At 47.6% G+C, this 22,618-nt stretch overlaps 1 protein-coding gene across 2 annotated transcripts; it reads left to right on the top strand.

Annotated features, from left to right (window-relative positions):
* The first annotated feature begins 143 nt into the window (after positions 1–143).
* LOC146179484 (mitochondrial disaggregase-like) lies at positions 144–22,594 on the top strand. 2 transcript variants are annotated; one of them, XM_084579108.1, is made up of 5 exons: positions 11,442–11,684; positions 11,966–12,335; positions 15,789–16,088; positions 17,943–18,293; positions 21,007–22,594. In XM_084579108.1, exons 1-5 carry the CDS (start codon positions 11,587–11,589, stop codon positions 21,703–21,705), a joined length of 1,818 nt encoding a protein of 605 aa, XP_084435234.1. In that variant the 5' UTR covers positions 11,442–11,586; the 3' UTR covers positions 21,706–22,594. The 2 variants fall into 2 exon arrangements, 1 of the variants encoding a protein (XP_084435234.1); XR_014700734.1 differs by lacking the exons at positions 15,789–16,088; positions 17,943–18,293; positions 21,007–22,594 and adding exons at positions 144–585; positions 695–849 and having other exon boundaries at positions 11,416–11,684; positions 11,966–12,100.
* Positions 22,595–22,618: the final 24 nt, after the last annotated feature.

The raw sequence follows: 22,618 nt of genomic DNA on the forward strand, positions 1-22,618 counted from the left end.
TTGTATATAAATAACTTTAAACACTTTTAGTTAACTATAATATTACTTTTGAAATGCCACCACTCTTTCTTTCATCACAATGAAGACTTGTGTTGGCTTACATATTGTATGTCGTAGGCTAACCCACTAGAAGCCATTACAGTTTATTGCGCCTGCGCGTGGAGAGAGATCGCCGGCGCTTCCGTATGTTTAATTCGTAGTATACATGTCGTTTACCACGAATATTACGCTCGCTATTGCATCATACATGTAATTGGCGGCTGTTTTCGTACGTGCGTGTAGTCCAGTCGGTCTCAGGTGAGATATTAAATATTTTCGCATTGTCAGCCGAAAGAGAAGTCCGTCTAAATATTTTTGATCGTGATGTCCATTGAAACTATCGGATCACAAGTCGGCGTTCGCATTTTGAGGCTGTATATACTATAGAAACCTGAATTCATTAATGAACATCTGTTGCCGATGAGTATCGGTCTTAGGAAGCTGACTACAAAGAAAGAGGTCGATCGAGCCATTAAGGGAACCATAGATAAAGTGCTCGTGCTGAGGTTCGGAGAAGAAGCCGACTGCCTGCGCATCGATGACATTGTAAGTTGAGCATGCACTGTCTCTTACAGCGATCATCCTCATGTTGCTGTAAGGTACTCGCATTCAACACATCGGTTTACTTGGCTTCACGCGCTCGCTTCCTGCACAGCTGAGCAAGGCGGCGCCCCTGCTGTCTCGGATGGCAGAGGTGTACGCCGTGGAACCTCACTCTGTGCCAGTGTACACGAGTTACTTGGACGTGACGATCACGCCGGCTACGGTGTTCTTCTTCAACGGTCAGCACATCAAGATAGAAAGTGACAGGTAAGTTTGGACGTTGAAATGAAAAGCCGCACAGGGTGGAAAGTATCCGTCTGGGAAAAGCTTGCGATGCGCCCGTGATTTTGCGATGTCAGTGGTTGTGCGGCTGCGGGTACGTCTGCAGCGCTCACGTCGTTCACATTTGGCTCCATAGTCGGCTTTGACACAGCCAAGTGAATAACACTGCATATGCTGATATAAATTGAACTGTTCCTAACTGTGCTCGAGGCTCTTGGGCCGTTGAAAGTAGAAGAATGCACCGGACTCGTAACTCGAAGGCTTGTGATCGATTCCGTTTGTGTGTCTATTAACCTATATAGTGTTTCCGTTTGGCAAATTCAGAAACTTCAGTGCTGGACAAACCCAATTCCTGCTGTCGCCAGTTATATATCCAGAAATATGGCATTGTCTACTTGCAGTTTGTTGTAGTGTCCTTAAATAATTGCACATACCCATGAAGGGGATTGGTCACACATGTATCCAGCAGAAATAGCTATTGTGCTGTTTGATTTGAGATTAAAACACACACGCATATATGCACAATATGATAGAAAAAGGACCCTACTGATCATAAAAAGAAAAACAATTTCAACTCAATAGAAAATGAAGGGGAGAGGCAGTGCAATCGGCATACCTAGCAGGGAATTTTACCAGAGGCGTTAACAGATTTTAGCTCCGCGTAGCGAACCGTCCAGCATCTTAAGCCCTGCTGAGTAGCACTAATTGAACAGTATTATATAGATAAATTTTTACAAGGAATGTCAAGGAAGGGTTTTCGGAGGGAGGCAAAACGTCTACAGGACAGAAAAAATTCTTAGGGGCACCTTGAGTCACTAAACTGCGATGAGGCGAAAGCCTCATGCGCGGTGGTCCGAAGCCCTCCACTATGGCACCTCTTTATCTCCATTTTCACTGCCACCTTCACAATGACACGATAGCATAAGCTACCAGCCAGCATATAATGGCTCACTTTAATCGAGCTGTATGAACGTACCTGCATGGCCTAGGGATAACGTGAATGCAAGGATTTCGGTAGGCTGATTCTGATGTCACCCTCCCATATGAAAGGAGGGACCCGAGTTGGCAGCTCCTGTCAAATGTAATGTCAGGAAGCCCTACGTCCAGTTAGTGCTTGTTCATGTCAGCCAACGTTACTAGAACAAACTCAGTTTCACAGCTCCGCCCACAGAGGTGTCCCTGGTGGCCATTGCGAGAATTAACGGCGCTGCAGTTGACTCTTGCTCCTTGCCGGGCGCGTCGTCTGCTACACTCGGCCCGGAAGCGTGGAGCGGATGGCACACATGTAGCTGTTACGTGCTGCCGTTGCACTTTGCATGGCTGCAGCAAAATTATAACTACATTACGACAGGCTTGACTTCGAAGGCATGCATTACCTCGGAGAACGCATTTGCGTGATGCGAACTTTAATGCCGTGAAATAAGTGTGGCAGCATTGCCGACTTGCTCGCTAGAACCAACATTCTAGTAATGTTGTTTGCCCTTCGGTTTCATTCCGTTTTATTACGCGATATCATACACAGCTCGTCCAGGCAAAAAGGCGTCACCATCGCCATAACCAAAAATTGAGAAAAATGTGTCCGAAAAATATGCTCATTATTTCGTATTAAATTATGGCATAGCCATTAATTCTGCAGCATTCAGTGTGGTGCCATGCAATTTCGCTTCTTATTTAGCATCCACCTTCTTGTCCAGTTTCAGCGTAGTTTGTGACAGGGATTCAAGCCGCTGACATGTCTGCCTCCAATCCTATGCCATTCACTGTAAATATAGAGTGTGTGCCGAGAAGATGCTGCGTCTTCTCTCAAAAATCAAATCAAATAGGCGTACGCTTTGCCAACTACGTGCCAGCCTTTAGACACCTAAAATTGGAGGAATGAAGAGACAGCGTTAAATGCGCCATCGCTTCCTTTCTTGAGACAAAGCTTAAGCATTCTGCTATATATTTTTTAACATGAGGCCTCTTCATTTTGGCCTGCATGCTTTGCACCAGGGGCAACGAAGCCTATTGAAACAATTACTTGGAGAGAGAGAGAGAAAACATTTATTGCTCTAAAAAGTTTCTGGTTTTAGCGGCGGGCCGATGTCGTCATATCTTCGGCCTCTTCACAAGGTCGGCGCCATTATTCCAGGGCACCGCTGAGTCTTGCTGCTTCGCAGGCGTGCCGCACCAGTGCCCTTTGGGCCGTGAGCTCGCTGCTGGTCAGCAGACCCTCCCATTGTTCCGCACTCGGGTTATTTAGTTTGTGGAAGGCTCTATTTCGTTCGCATTTCCATGTGATGTGGTATAGTGTGGGGATTGCCCTGCACCACGGACATGTGTTCGTGTATTGTGTAGGGAACATCTTGTGTAGTATGTATAGATTGTAGAAAGTCCCTGCTTGCAGTCTCCGCCAGCAGACCACCTCGTGCTGTGTTAATGATGTGTGGGGTGGTGGGTATTTGAATCTCCGCCCTCTGTGGCAGTTTAGTATTTCTGTATATGTTGGTTCCACCGTTATGGGGTCCTCCAGGGCTTCTGACTGCCCTGCTCGGTTCGTGATCTCGCGAACTAGGCTGTCTACCCTCGAGTTGCCCTCTATCCCGGTGTGTGCCGGTATCCAGAAAATCCTGTGTCTTAAGGTATTATTTGGAAGCCTTGCTTCGAGGAGGATGCTCAGCGCTTCCTTGCTTATTTTGCCCCGTGTGTAGTTCCTGCATGCTGCTTTGGAGTCTGTTAGGATTATGAGAGACTTGTTCCTACGGTAACCTTCAGCGGCCGCTAGAGCTACGGCAGCCTCCTCCCCCTCCGTTACCGTACAGTTTCTTAACGTCGCACTGCTGATTGGTTCCCCCATGTGGTCTACCACTGCTGCCGCGACTCTGAACTTTCTGGTCCTGCGGTCCCATGGGTATAGGGCCGCGTCTGTGTATACCGTATTTTTCATTGTGGCTAGGTTCCGCTGCACATAGTCTGCCCTGGCCTGCCTTCTAGCAGCGTGGAGGTTGGGATCCATGTTTCTCGGCAGGGGGCTGACATCCAGTGTTTGACGGACCTCGTCTGGAATGGTGGCTGTTCTATCTACGATCCCTTCTACGTCGTGTCCTAATCTCTCTAGGAGCTTGCGGCCGGTGACTGTCTGTTGGAGCCTGACTATTGGCGCACTTAGCTGGGCGTCCGTTAGTTCTTCGAATGTGTTGTTTAGGCCCATTTGTAGCAGCTTTTCATTTGATGTGTTTTTTGGTAGGTGGAGTGCCGTCTTGTACGCTATTCTTAGCAGCGCCTCCGTCTGTTCTTTGTCTTTTTTGGTCATGCGGTGGTATGGCAACGAGTATGTGACTCTGCTGACTATCAGGCTTTTGACGAGCTTGATCGTGTCGCTTTCCTTCATCCCGCTTCTGTTCTGCGATACCCTCTTTATCATGCGGCTTACTTGTTCTGTTGACGTCTTGAGTAGACTGATTGTGTGGGTACATCTTCTGCTTCCTTGGATCCACATGCCTAGGATGCGTATCATGTCCCTTTCCGGTATATTTTGGCCTTCTAACCTTACTGTCAGGTCCACCTTGGTGGGGTTGGACTCTACCCTAAGAAGCTCCGACTTCTCCGTGGCACAGGTTAGGCCCCTTTCTCTCATGTACTCTTCTACACATGTTGCTGCATCCTGCAGTCTCTCTTGCTTTTGTCCTAGCGAGCCTCGATTCGTCCAGATCGCAATGTCGTCGGCGTACATTGCGTGCTGAATGCCATCGATCTTGCTGAGTTTTCTGGCCAGTCCGATCATCGCAATGTTGAAGAGCACTGGTGAGATTACGGATCCTTGCGGCGTGCCCTTTCATGGGGTGGTGAAGGTGTCGCTTCGCAGGTCTCCCAACCCCACTGTCGCTGTGCGTTCTGATAGGAAGGATCTTACGTAGTCGTGGGTCCTCCTTCCGCAATTGGCGTTGTTTAGGCCTTTCATGATGGCTTCGTGGCTAACATTGTCGAAGGCCCCTTTGATGTCCAGGGCCATGATAATGTTTTCGCCAGTTCTGGGTGCCGTGTCTATGATTTCTTCCTTGATCTGCAGTAGGACGTCTTGCGTTGACAGGTTCGCCCGGAAGCCGAACATGCTGTGCGGGTACTGCTCCTCGGCCTGTAGATATTGTTGGATTCGCCTGGTGACGATTCTCTCGTACAATTTGCCAAGGCACGACGTGAGGGAAATGGGTCTCAGGTTCTCTATCTGAAGCTTCTTGCCGGGCTTGGGTATCATAACCACGACAGCGTGCTTCCACTCCTTCGGGACCATCCCCTCTGCCCACAGCATGTTGAGGTACACCGTGAGCTGGTCGATTGCCTCGTCGCTGAGGTTGCGAATCAAGGCGTTCTTGATCTTGTCTGCGCCGGCTGTTGTATTTCGTGTTGTCGCTCTTATCGCCGCCTGGACTTCCTCTCTCGTGATCGGCCTGTCCATTGCAGGATTGTCCGCCCCTTGGTACTCCCCGTCGTAGCCCTGGGGGTTGTCCTTTCCGTAGCATTTGATGCGGACTGCTTCTAGCAGTTCTTCGTCTGTTCCGTCATACTGGTGGACCAATTTCTGAATTGCCTTGCCACTTTCTGTTTTTGTCTTGGTTGGGTCCATGAGGGCCTTTACTATGCGCCACGTGTTGGCCGTGCTGAGCGTGCTGTTCAGTGAGCTGCTGAACTGCTGCCATCCCTGCCTGGCCATTTGTGTTGCGTACTCCTCTGCCTTTATCGTGATTTCCGCGATCCTCTTTTTTGAGTTTTTTATTTTGCTTTTGCTTTTTCCAGCGTTTGGTGAGCCCGCGTCTAGCCTCCCATAGCCCGAGCAGCCGCTTGTCCACCTTTGGTACTTGTTCTGTTCTATCTATTTCTTTCGTATAGAGTTCTTGTATTTGTTTCAGTTGTTGGCCCCACTCCTCCACGGAAGTGATTTCCCCTTTTAGTTGTTCGCAGTGTTTGCGGAAGGCGTCCCAGTTGGTAAGGTGGGCCGTTCCGATCTTCTTCTTTACGTTGGCTGCTTCAATTGTCGTTCTTAGTGTGTAGTGGTCACTGCCTAGGTCTTCCAGTAGATTTTCCCACTCGGCCTGCTTTGTTCCTTTAATATAGGTGAGGTCAGGGTAGGTATCTGGACTCACACTGTTACCTCGCCTAGTCGGTTGATTTTCGTCCGTTAGGAGGTCACAGTTTATGCTTTCCGCCGCCACGCATATCTGTTTCCCCTTTCTCTCTGTTTTTTGGTATCCCCAGCTCGCGCTTCTTGCGTTGAAGTCACCCGCGATTACTAAGGTGTTCGTCTTGGCTAGTTTATTTGCTTCCGAAAAGAGCTTCCTGAAATCGCCACCCTTTTGTTTTGGGGGGCTGTAAAGGTTAACTACGAAGGTGCTCTTTGCCTGGTGCTTCTTTTTGGGTATAATTTCAGTTATTATATGTTCTATCTGGGTGCCCTCAATCTCTTTGTGTGCTATGGTGACCAGCTTATTGCTGATGAGGGTAGCGACGCGTCCGTTTTCCTGACATGTGTATCCCTTCAGGGTGGGTGTGGTGTTAGTCTCCTGTAGCATGATGATGTCTGGAGGTGTGTATCTGGTATTGATGAACTGCTGGAGGAGTCCCTGCTTGCGCCGGTATCCCCTGCAGTTCCACTGCCATATATCTAATTGGTTCTGTCCTGCCATGTTGCGTCACTGCTTTTTCCACTTTGGTTTTCTGCCCTGAATCTTCTTTCATTAAAAAGCCTGTCTCTGGCGTCGTTTGTGCTTTTTTGTGTGTTTTGGCTTTTAACGTATGTTCGGAAATTTTGATCTTGTAGCGCTACTTTCTGCTGCAATTGCATCAGTTGGTTTTGCATCATACTCATAAAATTTTCCAATTTGCTCTCTAAGATTTGTGGTTGTTGTGTGTGCTGCTTCAAGGGCTGTTCCGGCACTTGCGGGGCCGGGTTCATTATTCGCGGGGGCGAACCCTGTCTCTGGAGCTGGAGGTCATCTGTTCTTTTTTTAAGTTTCCGCGTTTCCTCGCGGCAGAGCTCGAGCTCCTTTTTAAGTGCCCTATTCTCCTCAGTGGGTTTCTTTTCATTGTTTGTTTGATTTTGTTGTCCCGAGTGCGGAAAAAGTGATTTGGGAGGGCCTGCTCCCCAGCTCACCTTCACTCCACCTTTCTTCTGTTGTTGCTTTTGTTGTCCCGGGTCTCCGCTTTGCTTTACCAGGGGTGGGTAGGACTCGTCTCTGGTCCGACTCTGGCCCCGGCTCTGGCTCCGCGACCGGCTTCTGGACGGGCTCGCCTCATCCTGGTCCTGGCTCCCGGTCCGCTCCGAGCTGAACCACCTTGGTCCACGTCCTCCCTTTCGGTTCTGGCTCCGGCTTTGTCGCTGTGTGGGCCCGCCTCGTGTGGGTCCTCCTCGCAGCACTTCGGCCGTCTTGAGCCGGTGCTTGCACTCCCTCGTGCCGGCTGCGTGATCGCCTCCGCAGACCAGGCACTTGGTTGTGCACGAGTGTCCTTCCATTGGATTCTGCGTCCCGCAGAGTCTGCAGGCCTTGCTTCCCGGGTTGGGGCAGACGTCCGATCTGTGTCCTTGTTGACAGCAGATATAGCAAATCTGCCGCGTTGGGCGGTATGGGTAGCACCACATCTCTCCTCCGTAGTATAGTACTTGTCTTGGTGTGGTGAGTCCGTCAAACGTGATGACGGCTGAACTTGACTTTCCAAGCATCCGGGCGCTGTGGATCTTGACTCCCTGCGTCCGCACCCTTAGGTTGGCTTTGAGTTTGGCAGATGATGTCCCCGGTTCTATACCGTGGATCACGCCTCTCTGAGTGCCTTCGGGGACTGCAACGTAGGCGTTGACTTCATACGCTCTGTTGTCAAACGTAAGATGGGTAATACGTCTTACGTTCTGGGCCGTATCTTCTTCGTCTGTGCTGACTATGATGATGTTCGAACCGTTTCGTAGTCTTATAATTATGTCTTCGCTCTTGCACTTTGCACCGGTCGCTGCGACAACGGCTCGGGCGACTTGATGGGTTTGTAGCGATCGTATCACGAGGCCCCTCGGTCTCAGGATCACCTTGAAGTTGTCTTTCGGGAGTGGTGGCAATCTTGGGCCTGGCCGGCGCGCCGCTTCCTTCTTGTCTTGCTTCAGCGCAGCTGGCGTTCCAGCTGCCGTCGAGGCGCCCCCCGGCGTTTTCGCGCCTAATTCCGCTTGGGCGGGAGGCGGGAGATCTCCGGGGTTTTTCCGTTCCTTGCGGGGCTTCCTCTTGCGTTTCAATCTGGGTAATTCCCAATTTTGGTAGTCTTCCTGCTTGATTTCGCTCTGCGAGCCCTGCGGGCCCAACATGGCGACCTCGTTTGGCGCGAAAATCGCCGCGTTTCCCGCCTCAGCCTCTGGCCGAGTGCTGACGTGCTTCTATCTCCTGGGTTTCCATGAAATCTTTTGGTGATGCTTCTGATGCCCTCTCAGTGTTGGGTTGGTTGTCGAGGTAGAGGGCCGTCTCCATTGCCGTCGTCGCTCATGACGAGGCCGGAGAGTCCTCGAACGCCCATTGTCGCGCTAGGCCTAACGAGGCTTAGCTCGCACCCCGCCGCTCGGCAAACGCAAAGTCCGGTAGAAAGCCCAAAAATGGGCCCACCTCTTCGAATTTGCTGTCCAAGTGGTCCGCTTCTGTTCCTCTTCAAGCTCCAACAAAAGTACATCATTTGTTCATGTCACTACCAGACGTCCTCGAGATTAAAAGGTGGGCACAAGCTCTGTGCAGAAGAGATAACTTACTTCGATGTGAACTATTTCTGATCTGCATTTAGAAAAGGAACTAGTGTATTGAAGTACTCTTGTGATGTAGTTTGTGTAGCAAGGCTCTTTATTTCCTTGCTGGCACATATTTCGAACGCAAAGGGCATTATACCGAAGAGAAAGCACTCTAATAATCGCACTGCCCCATGTGTTCCGTGTGTTTCAACAGCAATGTCGGAAGAGAACTTGCAAGATTCCAAGAGCCTATACCACACAGCACAAATCAGATGGTCGCTTCGAAGCCAAAGCTGTCGTAATGCAGTTGTAATTATATTGTAGCCATGCACACTGCAACGGCAGCACGCAAAAGCTACGTGTGTGCCGGCCGCTCCACACTTCCGCCCCGCGTGTAGCAGACGACGTGCAAGGAGCAAGAGTTGACTGCAGTGTCGCTAGTTCTCGCGATGGCCACTTGGGACACACTCCTCCGCTGGGTATGGGGAGCTGTGAAACTGGGTTTGTTCTAGTAACGTTGATGTCAGCTACCAGCTGCTGCCTTCCACAACGGCGACGGTGCTTCTTCGCCACCACCTGTCACCGAGGGGCAAGGAGGGTGTGCACTGGTGCGGGGGAGGGTCACAGCTGGCACTGTTCCAGCCTTTGGATGTAGCGGACGGTCACCTCGAGTATGAGCGCTTAAAGACTTTCGCCTTAAAAAATGATCCAACGTTTCGGGTTCATTACAGTATGAACGCATGGCTGATGGAGAACAATCAGATCTGTCAAGATAAGGAGAGGAATCCTGCACCAGAAATTTCTCTTAAGACACCTTGCGCTGACATGAAAAGTACCGACCAGGATTTATACGTCGATCGCAGTATCATAAGCAAACTTTGCCTGGATTTCCACCTTCTTTTGCCGCGATTTTTGTACGATGCCAAAAAAGGTGACTGCCTTGGTGCCCTGTGCACTTCAATTTAAAAAATTCTGGGGGTTTAAGCATGGCTTGAACCTAGTGATAAAAAGAGAGCTGTGAGCGTGAGGATACTTTGATTTAATGTGCCACCGTCACAACATTCAAATGAACCTTCTGTCCTAGCAACTCGCTGTTGTCATTCGCCTCTACCAACTACTGAGTTATCTGCCTTCTTCTTCTACTTCTTTTTCTTCCTCCTCCTCTTCTTCTTCTTTTACTTCTTTCTTTTGCTTCTTCTTCTTTTCTTCTTTGTCTTCCATGATGCCACGCCGACGGCTTGAAAACCTACCATAGTGTAGCTTTCGCTACAAGATTGCATTAGCATAAGCAATTGAAGGGAGCTAAGCAGCACTGGAGCCGAAAAACTGTCACAAACCGATCAGCTAGCTGTACTCTGACCAGCAGACATGTCGACAAATAAGAGTGAAGGCTGGTGGACAGGTTTGTGACAATTTTGTGATGTGAGTGGAACATAATTTGTCCCATGGACTATCTTGCATGGCTTGTGTTTACTGACATTATCGTATCTCATTCCATGAGCTCTGAGCTAGAAAACAGGGGGTCTGCAGTTTATGATATAGAGCTCTGTGACTCCCGTGGCATTCAGACAAACTGCTTAGTGCTGCTTAAATTTAATACATGAGCATAGTAAGCAAATGAAGGTGGCAGGAGAAACCGATTTCTGAAAGCCAAGCTCATAGATGGTGACACTAACTTTTAAACTGTGATCAATGATTGGATCTCATGTGTCCTTCCATCTCTCTGCCTGTTTTTGAAGTGGCCATATGCACAGGTGACTTTCGAAGTGGGCCTTTGGAACTGATGCTGTCAAAGTGGTCAGCATACAACATTATGGCAGGGAGCAGATTCACTGAGTGCAGTGTTTGTGCATATAGATAGATAGATAAGGAGGAGGAGGGAAGGCAGGGATGTTGAACAGAAAGTCCTCCGGTTTGTACGGAGTGTCAGGGGAAGTGATTAGTGTATGCCTTGCACATGCTGCTACCTGTTTGTGTCTCTGTGTGTAATTTTCATCGCTCTTTGGTACTGGGGTGACTTCATTCTATTTTTGCCTTGTTCGCTTTGCTTATTAATGCTTTTTCATGCTTTCCATCACTTTATTCCATCTTGTGGGTGTTCAACGAGGCTGGAGCTCTGCTTTCAGAGCCAAATATCCCTGCCGCTATCTCAGACCACGGTGGCCATAAAGAACACACCGATTATTAGTCAGCAGACAAAGCTGTTTATCGGGGTCTCTCAATGAGATTGCTTCCTTGGTAGTAGCGTCTGCTCATGTTGCTGTTAACCGACCGTCTTCCCTCCTGCTGCCTTGGAGATAATAAGAGTGGGGGAGGGGCTCTGCCCCTTGCCCTCTCTGCAGTCCCTCCAAGGGAAGGTAGCCTCTGGAAGGGAAGGGTGCCAACTAGCAATGACCGAGCATGGGAGGGTGTTCGCCTCTTCAAGTGGCAAGGGGAATGACGAATTATCACTGTCTCTAGACTGAAAAGCCAGCAAAGAGACAAAATTCATTCTTGAGAGTTTCAGAGTCAAGTGGGTTTTTTTTTTTTTTTTTTTTTTTTTTTTGTGACCCAGCTGCGACGGCCATATTTCAGTGCAGGAAAACTGCAGAAACATTGATGTGCTGAGCAGTGGCAGCGCGTGTCAGAGAACCTCTTCAGGTGGTTGGAATTAATTTGGAAACCTTCACTTAGGTGATAGCCCATGTGTTGCATTGTTTCTCCTTACCCCATGTAACACATTTTCGTAACTTTGTCATGAAAGGAACGCAGTGCCGCTTTATTGTGTTATGTCCACTGCTGCTTGTGAATGCAGTTACAGCCTGTTTTTGGATCATGGCTTGCAGGAGTGCTGATCACACCAAGTTTGTCGGCTGCTTTCGTACCAAGCAAGACGTGATCGACTTGGTGGAAGTGGTGTACCGGGGTGCCATGCGGGGCAAGCTGGTTGTCACATGCCCTATCGAGCCTTCCCACATGCCCCAGTATGACCTTCTGTACATGGGCATCTGACCGCCATGTGGGCCGTGCCGATGCTTCGAGCAATCGCGCGCGAGCTGCGAGCGGCTCGCCGGCTGCACTGGCTCAGGGCCGGGGCAGGAACCCTGCAGCTAAGGTAGCACTTTCTGCTCTTTCTGATGACATTTCTTGCAGATGGCTTCACTTGTCACAGGAAAAAGTTTGGTTTTGAGTGCTTGTGAGGCTATGACATCAGTCCATGTTTTCGGGTAGGGACTGAATGAGGCCATGTGCGCATGTGCTGATATTTCATTATATATTTAAGGCTGAATATTTGTTGAAATTAATTAGAATGCTTTATCTTAGTGTTCTTAGAGTTTGTGCAGGGCTATTGTTCTGTACAAATTCACATATCTCTGATGACATTGCTGCTTCCAGGGGCAGCTGGCTGCAACAGCAACGACTTCCACTGCTGTGGCAACAGAGGCCATTAGGGCTAGCTGTGGTACCCTTGGGTCTGGGTGGCTACCTCATGGCGAACAAGCCAAGCAACAGTTCTCAGGAAGAGAAGCTGTTTCGTGCTGCCAAGCTGGGCAACGCCGATGAGCTTCGACGCCTCTTGGCTGACAAAAGTGTGGACCCAAATTGTCGCCATGCATTGGGCTGGACGCCATTGCATGTTGCAGCCATCAGTGGCCATCGCGACTGTGTCCTGGCTCTTCTTGAAGCTGGTGCTGACATTGATGCTGGAGATGAATTCAGCAATGTTTACCAGATGGCACGTGAGAAACAGCTGCATTCCCTCGAGGTAAGTACAATGGCTTCATCTAAGTGGCAGCAGCCAGAATCAGCTGAACTACAGAGGCTAGAACATTTGACTAGTGTTGTGAGCAAGCGCCCTCGCCAGGTGCCGCGCCGCAGCCTGTTGGCACTGTGGCAGCGCAGGTGGCACTGTTCGCAGCAGGCGAGTCAGGCAAGCAGACGACGCCGCCGCCGCTTATTGCGTCGCTCGTTGAGTGAAAGTGCGCTTTTTCGTGTGTTTCCGCTTCACTCACTTCGCCCCTGATTGCCAGGCATGCTTGTGCGTAGCGGTTCAGCAGTGCCCGTGAATGTTATTTGTGCGTCTGCTAGACAATGCCTCCAAAGAAAGGCAGAACGTGTTTTGTGCCCCTTTGCAAAGGGGGGTGTGCTGGAAAGGTTTCGCTGTTCCGTGTTCCCACAGGCACTCTTCGTCGAGAAGAATGGGCAAGGTTCAACATCCCGTGGACAAAACACGGAATCTTCATTTCATTTCTGATTTTTCTCGCATCGTGAAATTTATAGAATGCATTTACTTCTAAGGGAGTCCAGATTCCAGGTGGTAATGCACATGTCGGCGTTATCAAAGAAGCGTGGAAGTTTGACAAAGACGCGCTTACATTGAAAGCCATGCCACATTTAACTTTGTCCCATTTGCAGCCGAATGCATTTCCAGGGGAAAATCTTAACTGGTCTAACTGGTTTAAGGAACAAATTCCCAGTTGAATTCCGGTTGGGGATTCATTGCTATCGAAATGGGAACCAACTGGGATGAACTGGAAATTTGTTCCTTAAACCAGTTGGACTAGTTAGGATTTTCGCCTGGGTTTGAGAAAATACGTGTCTACCTAGCCTTCCAGCTGTTCAGTGATGAGGTTTTGGAAGGACTTTTTTTTTTTTTTACAAGGATAAGCTATACAAAACATTTGGGAAGCTCATGAAATGCTTGATTTTTATCATGAAATCAAGGGTGCCCTCCAAAGGACTTCGCCCAGAGTCGGCAGGTGCGAGCTTTCTAGAATAATGTCTAACCTTCTTGAATGATCGGGAAAGATATGCCGCTCAGCGCGGCGGTATAATTCTCAGTGTAGGAACTGCCCTTGGATTTCGTGTGACGCTGAAAAGCACACTGTCACTTGTGAATTATGTGACATCATCACTAAAATACAAATATCTCCTGACAGCGAATTTGAGCCAGGACAAATTGGAGAATTTATTTGGCATTGTAAGACAACCATTCGGCTGCAATGACCACTCCTCTACAGAGCAGTTTTTGCTTATAGTGAATAACCTTGCCTTCTACAACTTAGCAAAGTCGTCAAGGAATGGAAATTTTTCACCAGCTGAGATTGTGAGTTCTCTTTTGCAGCCCTGTGATGTAAGGAAACAAAAGGCGGCACAAATAGAAAGCTTAATTGATGATCACGATCGGGGAATCTGCCACATGCTTCAGCAGTGCTGCAAGAGCAGGACAGCATGTCTGACCACCAAGGCTGTGTGGAAAAGAAAATCGACAGCCGACTCATTTTTTAAATGATGTGATCAAGTTTATGTATTGACGCGGCAGCATTTTTTTACGAAGGCAATGAGCAAAGTTAGGGCATCAAACCGAGAGAAGCAAAAGCTGCTCAAAATGAGGCGATGCCAGTGAAACTGCATCAACGAAATGTCCATGTAAATAAACATTGTGTTAATGTGTTCTATTTTCTTATTTATGTGATCTCATTAATATATTCGGGGCTGTAACGACCATCCGCTAGTGATGCCTTCCACACGTGACGCCGTAATTTCGCTCGGTCGCTATACGAGACACGCTCAATCTCTTGGATGACGAGCCTAAATTTCTTGTTTCTGTGCATGTTGTGTTGTGCTCGTTCCTTCCCCTTCGTCGTTGTCTTCTTGCGCAGCATTTCCTTTTTCCGCCAAAATTGGTCAACCAAAGCATAGTTATAAACAAGCAGAAATATAACTGCTTGCGGCTTCAATATTCTGTGTCCACCTGAAGCAGTAGCTTCGAAAATGTTTTACTCAAAATACCGCTGCTGACTGACGCCACATGCACCGCAAAACGTGTGGACACTAGTATTATATTTTGCGCTTCGTCCAGACTAATATCGCAGCCGTTACATGAGATTCATGAAGCGAAACGCGTTTCCCGGCATTGCTGCCGAGCGCGCGCACAACTCACCTGCTAGCTGCAGCGCCATCTGTGAGCCGTCATTGCAAATCATTTCCTCTCCATAGGCGCATTCACGACACTAGTCAAATGTTCTAGCCTCTATAGCTGAACTAGTAGAAGGACTAAAATATGAACACACAAGCAGGCATGCAGGACAAGAGATAGGGTGATCATATTCTTGGGTCCAAGTACTGTTTTTCGTCTTCTTAATAAGCACCTATACAATGCCAATTCACAGCTATAAAATGCAGTGCATCGGATTGTATACTAAGAAACATTCTGCAACTCTCAATCACCTGCTGATTGATTTATTAGGTATGCTTTGAAGCTTGAGCTTCGTAAAGAATGCCTGATCGATTTCATTGCATTGGTGCTGTGGAATATAGGACTGCCAAGTGGCACTGTGTGATAACTGCACATCGAACGAAAAAAAATTGCTTGCTTGCTTGCTTGCTTGCCCAGAATGTTTCACAACTTGTTTAATTGTTCGTTCACAAGTGGTGGTTTGTTGAGTTTCTGGAGTCTTTTGAGACTGTCTACTATGGTCCTTTGCATTCACGATGGCAAGTTGTAGATTTCACGTGACCAGTTTCTTGATTGATTTACCTGGCTTTCAGGGCCCCAAACAAGCTGCAAGCAACCACAAAAAATCGCGCAAAGCTGGTTCATGCAGTACGATAACTTGCCAGTGCATGTGAGCCTTAGCTCCTCAGTGAAGTGCCCTGCAGTTCTTTTCTTAATGACAAGATGAGTTGATGACTGCAGAAGGCCTTGTGTTGATCTCGGTTACGTCTACTGAGTCACGCGTATACACACATGTACATCTATTTTGTATGTCATACACTCATCTGTCTATTTATACACTTCTGTCGTATTTCAGAGCAGATGTTTAAAATTCAACCGTTGCAATAAAACAGCGATACAGTCCGTGATGTCGTAAAATGATCTGGTAAAATATCTCTGGGATTGTTGTATTTTGCATGCCAATAAGATAAAGCTAAGCCCACTCCTGAATTTAAACTCACTGTGTTACCTATCTTGCTATCATACTAACTTTGCCCGCACTTCTCTAGGCCCCTTGATCATGTCCGTGAGATTTTAAGCGACTCCTGGCAATCATTGCCATTAACCACCACTCTGTGATGGTTGCTCTGTCCTATTCTTGTGCGGATATTTGTGCACATGAATGTGTAGCCATGTTACATTCTTCACTTTCAGCTTGCTTGCAGACTCAAAGCTCTCCTGTATTTTCCATGGATGTAAGTCCCTGTGTGTGTGCCATAGGTGCTGGTGGTACGCGAGGACGAGTTCAGCAATCGGCTGAGCAACCGAGCATCGTTCCGCGGTTGCACGGCACTCCACTACGCTGTGCTCACGGACGACACGCAGCTGGTGCAGATTTTGCTGGAAAAGGACGCTGATCCGACCCTGGCCAACGACCAAAACCACCGTCCTGCCGACTACAGCCGCAACCCAGCCATGCGCAAGTTGCTTCAGGAGCACACCGACCGGCACCTCCAGAGGCGCAAGCAAAGGGAGGCCGAGGAGCGCCGGCGCTTCCCCCTTGAGCAGCGTGTCAAACAGGTTAGCCTTTATTTCCTTCAAAGACGTATTTCAGGACGGACCGGTGTGATGAGTGAAACACGCAACGCAAGCATTTGTGTTGTCTGCTCTCATTATCTTCTGTTCTCCTTCGTAGTGAGTGTATCCTTGCATTTAGTCAAGAACCAGCCTGGCAACCTCACAGTAATTTGAAGCAGACGCTAATTAAAAGGGCACTGACAACAAATGCATCCATATTTTAGTAGAAGTCGACTCTGTCGTTCATTCGGCTATGTGGACGTTAATTTGACAGCTAAAGATGCATTTATTGCTGAGAAAATTAGGTTTAAAAATTTCGTGCCACTTGATGCCACCAGTGACTTCAAGGCGAAGAAGGACTTTGTGACTGCCGTTTGGAATTGCGTAGCATCATAGTGTAGCCTCAGAAATCTGCGTGAAAGACTTGAGACACTGCATTTTTTCTTGTGAAAACGTCCAGTGCTCACAGGCCTGTCTTCCAGCTCATGAAAGCCCTATGCCAGCTGTAGTAGCGTCGCTTTCGCTCACACATTTTGCCACAGTCAACAACAAACGCACACGTTCCAACATGTTGTTCTGACATTCGACTCGCTCTTGTCTTGCCCTGTGTGCCTTCTTCCCCGCGCACACATGCCATCCCCCTTGCACCGGCGCCATCTCATTCTCCTCCCGGCAGTTACAACCAACTGCCTACTTTTGACCTCCAAAATCCGCACTCTCACACACGCACTCACTTCATTCCCTTCTGTCGCACTCTCGGATTAGTCCGCTTATGCCGGCACTCTGCCCTCACAACTCTCCCCCCTCGAATCATGAATTCTGGTGAGAGGGAGAAGTGATGATTCATTGTAAAGAACCAAGTGACTAGCGCGGACAAAAATTTGGCAATGTCCTGCCAGTACAGACCAATTTATGTTTATTCCTGGTTTCCGTATAAGAATGTGGCTGTTTGCAACACACCTTGTAATTGTCGAGGGCTCCTTGGTTTGATGAGTTTTAATATTGCAGTTGCCAATCACTTCAGTGCTTGTGGTATTGTGTCACCTGTCAGCAGAAGTATTTTTGGCTTGCTTGAAACCAATCATCCGAGCGCTGTTTTTCTAGAGCTAGCGCAGGTGGCGTAAGGCATATTTCGGAAGCATTCGGTTATAATAGTGATTTTATATTATGTATACAGATAGTTTGGCACAGTAATGAGCAGAGGCAGGCATGTACTTGGCACCAACATCAGGTGTATGCTTTAACTGTTCAGAGCAGCGTGACTTTACTTTCCAATGACCACAAGTGAATCATTAACACATGGTCCACATATTTTGGCCTAGCCATTATTGTGGATTTAACACTGCAAGAACCTTGAAAACCTGCCTGGTACACGACCCTTTTGTCTTCTCAACAAAGCCATCTGTAACCTTCAGTTTTTGGAAAGACCAATGCAGAGCTCTAATCTATGAGCTGCATCACAGTTGCATACTAGGGTGACTTTCAGTGGCATATTTGTCACTTCACTGTTATTTGTTGGATGTTATGGTCTTCACTTCTCATAATGTATTAGGGAACACCAAAGGTTAGTAAATGCTTCTGAACCTAATTTTCTCTATTTTCTTTTTTTTTTTCTTTTTTCAAAGTTTATTGCCTCAGGGCATAAAAGGAATGTTATGATGGATGAAGGGTGTGGTCAAATAAATGAAAAAAGGTTGGCTGATGCAATGAAATCGAGGAGTGAACGATGATGCGGTCCCAGTGTCAATTTTCTCTATTGTGAGCAATTCCAGCAGGCCGGAAGCTGTCATGCTGCGGCTCATAAATCGTAGCCATATGCCAGATTTGTTGAGTATGCCCAATTTATTGTGACCGCAGGTAATCGTGGGCCAAGAAGGTGCGATCGCTCTTGTTGCGGCCACCATCCGACGTAAGGAGCTTGGCTGGTTTGATGATGAGCACCCACTCGTCTTCCTCTTCCTTGGCTCATCAGGAATCGGCAAAACAGAGTTGGCCAAGCAGATGGCCGAGTACCTGCATGGGGGCAGCACCGGCCGCTCTTCTTCCACAGGAAAGGGCTTCATCCGTCTAGACATGTCCGAGTACCAGGAGAAACACGAAGTGGCCAAGCTCATTGGCTCACCGCCAGGCTATGTCGGCCACGACGAGGGTGGGCAGCTCACACAGCGTTTGCGTGAATGCCCCAACGCAGTGGTGCTGCTTGATGAGGTGCGATGCTTCTGTCCTGGTGTGTGTATCGAGTTGAAGAAATGGTGTGTCTGTCCTGGTGTGTGTGTCCAGTTGTGCATGTCCAGTTGAAGAAATGACACTGAAAGCTAGAGACTGTTCCATGCATATAGTTTTTAGGCATCATGTTCATAAGTAGAGGGAATTCAGTGCTTCAGTGTTGTAGGCAAGAAACCTAATATTTTTGGTGCACTGCAGCTCTTGCATTTAATTTCATCTGTTGATAAGATGTCATTTTGAAATGTTCAGGTGTTTGTGACTTGCTACATGTGCATGTTTTGTCATGTGTTGTACCTGTGTCACACATACAATTTCAATCCTCATTGTACTCAGTCTGCAATCAACTCAATGCAGATCAAAATTTTCACGCGGCAGCTTTTAAGTGAAATCGAGCCCGAGCCTGCTTCGCTCGAAGTGGCTTTCTGAAACGCTCTTGAGTTTTCAAGCGCATCCGAGGGCAAGCATCGACACCCTCATCATCACCAAGCTCTAAAGATAAAAGCGAATGAATGCAATACAATCTCAAGCATTAACACAGAAATGGATTAAAAGAATGATAGAACATTACACTTGTGTATATTAAGGTATTTTTGTAACCTCGGCACAACGCTCTAATATTGCCAGACACTATTATGCCTTGGTTGTTGGTGAAACATTTGGCACCATTTAATGCACACGATTAAACTTCTCAATGTTCATTTAGAATGCCCGTGCAGCACCGGATGCTTCAATTTTTGAAAATCTCAATGCAGATAAGAGTTCAATGAGGATCAAAGTATTCATGTGGCAGTGGTATTAGTATTGATTGCTTCCTGGAGTAAACAAGAAATTGAAAGCATTTGAATTAACTTCGGTGAACTTATGGCTGCGTTAGAAACCACTGATGTAACATCATAGTCAATCTATTAGGCACACAACGGGGAGACAGATGCACACAAATGCAATGTAAGGGTTGCCTTCTTAGGTGCAAAACAAAAACAAGAAGCAGCGTGTAACTGTAACACTAGAAATAAGGCCACGGGGTACTTGAAAAATTTACTTTCCTGTGGCTTGACTTCGTAATAAGTCAAAGTCACCATCAAGCCTTAATTATGTCATCCATAGCATGATTGTGGCATTTACAACAACTGTTACCATGCAAAGATTTCATGTACCGTTTCTTTTTTAAGAGAGCTATGCAAAAGATTCTCAGACAAGATCAGTACAAAGACATGTGTTTGCTGCCATACCTTCAGCTTGTTAGCCATGCGCTAGAGGTGGCAGTGAAAGCGATATTTCTTCCAGGACCTTAACCACGCGGTGGGTCATGCCTCTCGAATATTAGATAACTGTTGTCAGCTGCATTTACATGAGCCATCTTCCTTAGCATGGAGCTGCGCAAACATTGTGTAGTAGCACACAAGTTTAATGCTGGCAAAAAAAGGAATCATATACCAATGCGGAGGAAACATGAGAAACCATCTAGTCACGCTTTTCATACACATGAAGTGAATTACTGATGTTGTAGTGGCATACTATTAAGGCGAAAGCCTTTAATGGCTCATCATTGTCCTCAGCAAAGGTGTCACGCTTTTGCATTCAATCAGCCTGCTATGGCATTTGAATTCACGTTACCCCTATGCCACGGGCAGGAGCTGCCAACTCGGGTCGCTCCTTTCATATGGGAGGGTGATATCAGAATCAGCCTGCCCCTACGAAACGCAGGCACGTTCATACGGCTTGGTTGAAGCGTGACTTTATATGTGGGCTAGTAGCTTACGCCCTCGCGTCATACCCTTAAAGGATGAGCTTAAGCGTCCCCAATAATGTACCACCTTATACTGTTAGGTGTTACACTGATAGGAGGCGTTAGTACAGCAGGCATCAGCGGCGGTTGAAATTGATTTACAGGAGAGAAAAGGCGTAGTACCTGTCACAATTCTCCGTGTACACGCTGTAAAGGATGGGAGGAATGTGAAACAGTAGTCACCCTCTTTACTCGAAGCATCATTCACCGCCACATTCTCAACAATTGCGTAGCAGAATGCGGTACTCAGGCTTTCGCCTTTCACCACTTTAGTTGCCAAGGTGTCTCGTAATTTTACAGCACCACTTCACATGTAGTATCACCAAAGTTTAGTAAATTTAAGTGAAAGTATTGCATGTTCTGTAGCATGTTTCTAGAGATGAGGCATTCACTTAGTGTTTTGTGCACAAATATCTTGTCCAGTGACAAGCTTCTACTACTTTGCTGCTGCTGGGAGATGTGATGTTGGTTAGTTTGTGGGCTTTAACATCCCAAAACGACTCAGGCTGTTCCTAAGGACGCGATCCCGCGTCCTTAGGAACAGTAGTCGAGCGCCGTAACCACTGCGCCATCCCAGCGGGGCGAGATGTGATGTGCTGCTTGGAGCTTCTCTTGGCTGTCCTATGCTGTATTCTAATTTTTTTCCCTTTTCCTTTTCTTTCTAATTTCCCAAAACTGGGGGCCGACTCATGACACATCAAACGGCATGGGAGCAAATACAGCATAGTGTGCCTTTGTCTCTACATAATCAGTTAAGCATGTGGGGTGACCATACACTTCTTTTTTTCACTTAAAAAAAAAGTATCTCCTTTAATTCAGTAAATACAGTGAACCTCAGTATTTCATTGTGGCAGGGCCTGCTTTTGTTAGTGCGAAAAGTGATACTATCTCATACTTTTTTTTTTCCAGGTGGACAAAGCACACCCCGACGTGCTGACAGTGCTTTTGCAGCTGTTTGATGAGGGTCGGCTCACAGACGGCAAGGGCAAAACGGTGGTCTGCAAGGACGCTATTTTCGTCATGACCTCCAACTTGGCCAGCGAAGAGATTGCGCAGCATGCCACCGACCTACGGCGAGACGCTGAGCTGCTTTCCCTGCAGCGCCAGAGCCTCCAGCCCAGCACAGAGGAGGTCAGCATCCGAAGAGAGTTCAAGGAGCGTGTGGTGCGACCTATCCTCAAGCGCCATTTCCGGCGAGACGAATTCCTGGGGCGCATCAATGAGATTGTTTATTTCTTACCCTTCTCTCGCAAAGAGCTGACTGTGCTGGTGACTCGGGAGCTCGAAGGGTGGACGCGCCGGGCCAAAGACAAGCACGGCATTGACCTCACCTGGGAGCGACGGGTGGTGGAGCTCCTGGCCGACGGTTATAACGTCCACTACGGCGCTCGTTCCGTCAAGCACGAGGTAGAGAGGCAGGTTGTGAACAGGTTGGCCGAGGCGCATGAAAAGCAGCTGCTCGACTCTGGTTGCGCGGTTCATCTGGTAGTCGAAGACAGTGATGAAGGGGGACCACCCAGGATTGCCTTGTTGGTCCGGCCCAAGTCTCACCGGACTGTGGAGCTGGACCTACCACTAAGCAACACTGCACCTCTTGGTGGCAGCTGAATAGTCTCGGCTGGTATGCTGTGCGGCCATGCCGTTAGACATGAAAATTTGCATGCAGGACATAGCTGCAGTTTCTGATAGTTAACCGTTTTCATTGGTTCTTTTCTGGTCAAATTTTGTGGGTAGTTGCATTAATGATTTGCATGCGGCTTTTATTGAGCTACTGGGTAGTGCAAGCTATGAAACCTTGTCATGTCAAACTTGCCTGGACCAGTGCTGAAATTATTTTTATATGTTTTGTTTGCCACTGCTACACCACTTTAAGCAGTGGTAGTGTATTACTGCTGAAAATAAGCAGGAATATCAGAAAGAAGAAGCAGCTCATCATCTTACCTTTTAGTCCTAGTGTAGATAAGCTTCCTAACTGCTTGTCTGTACACCTCACTTTGGTGAGGGACACTCAGTGGCCCTCACCAAAATTATATGAAACCAAAGTGGGCTGTTTCCTTGCTAGAGCATTAATATGAACTATGGATTAAGAAATACATACCAACTGCAAGTTCCGGCTAACTAGGGTTCAAATTCTCAGAGTTGCTGCTTTCTTGAAGTTAGAATTTAGAATTTTGAGCTTTTCAAAAGCCGCTTTGGCAGTTCAAGCTAGTCAGAATAAAACTTAAGATGTCTGCATTTGCCGATGACGCACAATGAAGTGGCATTGCCTTTTGTGGTTTTAGATATTTTTCCCCATGCTAACTGGATCAGAACCGTCGAGAAAGGTTTAGCATAGCCAATGACATGCAATGGAGGGCAAAAGGACACAAGATGTGACTTGTGTTCTTAGTCTTCCGCTGTGTGTGTCTGGCCACAGTGTATGTTATGCAGTGGTTCTTGATTAACCCATGCATGTCGCAAAAAAAGAAATTAATAAAGATAACAATTGCTGCAATTACCATTGCCTATCAGCGTTTCTGTT

Source organism: Amblyomma maculatum, chromosome 9 (genome assembly GCF_055883805.1).
Source record: "Amblyomma maculatum isolate TAMU_Amacu chromosome 9, ASM5588380v1, whole genome shotgun sequence".
Classification (NCBI taxonomy): Eukaryota; Metazoa; Arthropoda; class Arachnida; order Ixodida; family Ixodidae; genus Amblyomma; species Amblyomma maculatum.

What these genes read in the sequence shown, in the direction of transcription:
- LOC146179484 (XM_084579108.1), top strand. Translation starts at nt 11,587, where the DNA reads ATGTGGGCCGTGCCGATGCTTCGAGCAATCGCGCGCGAGCTGCGAGCG. An exon ending in AACAGCTGCATTCCCTCGAG is followed by an intron (nt 12,336 to 15,788) that starts GTAAGTACAATG and finishes TGTGTGCCATAG; the next exon opens with GTGCTGGTGGTACGCGAGGA. An exon ending in CAGTGGTGCTGCTTGATGAG is followed by an intron (nt 18,294 to 21,006) that starts GTGCGATGCTTC and finishes TTTTTTTTCCAG; the next exon opens with GTGGACAAAGCACACCCCGA.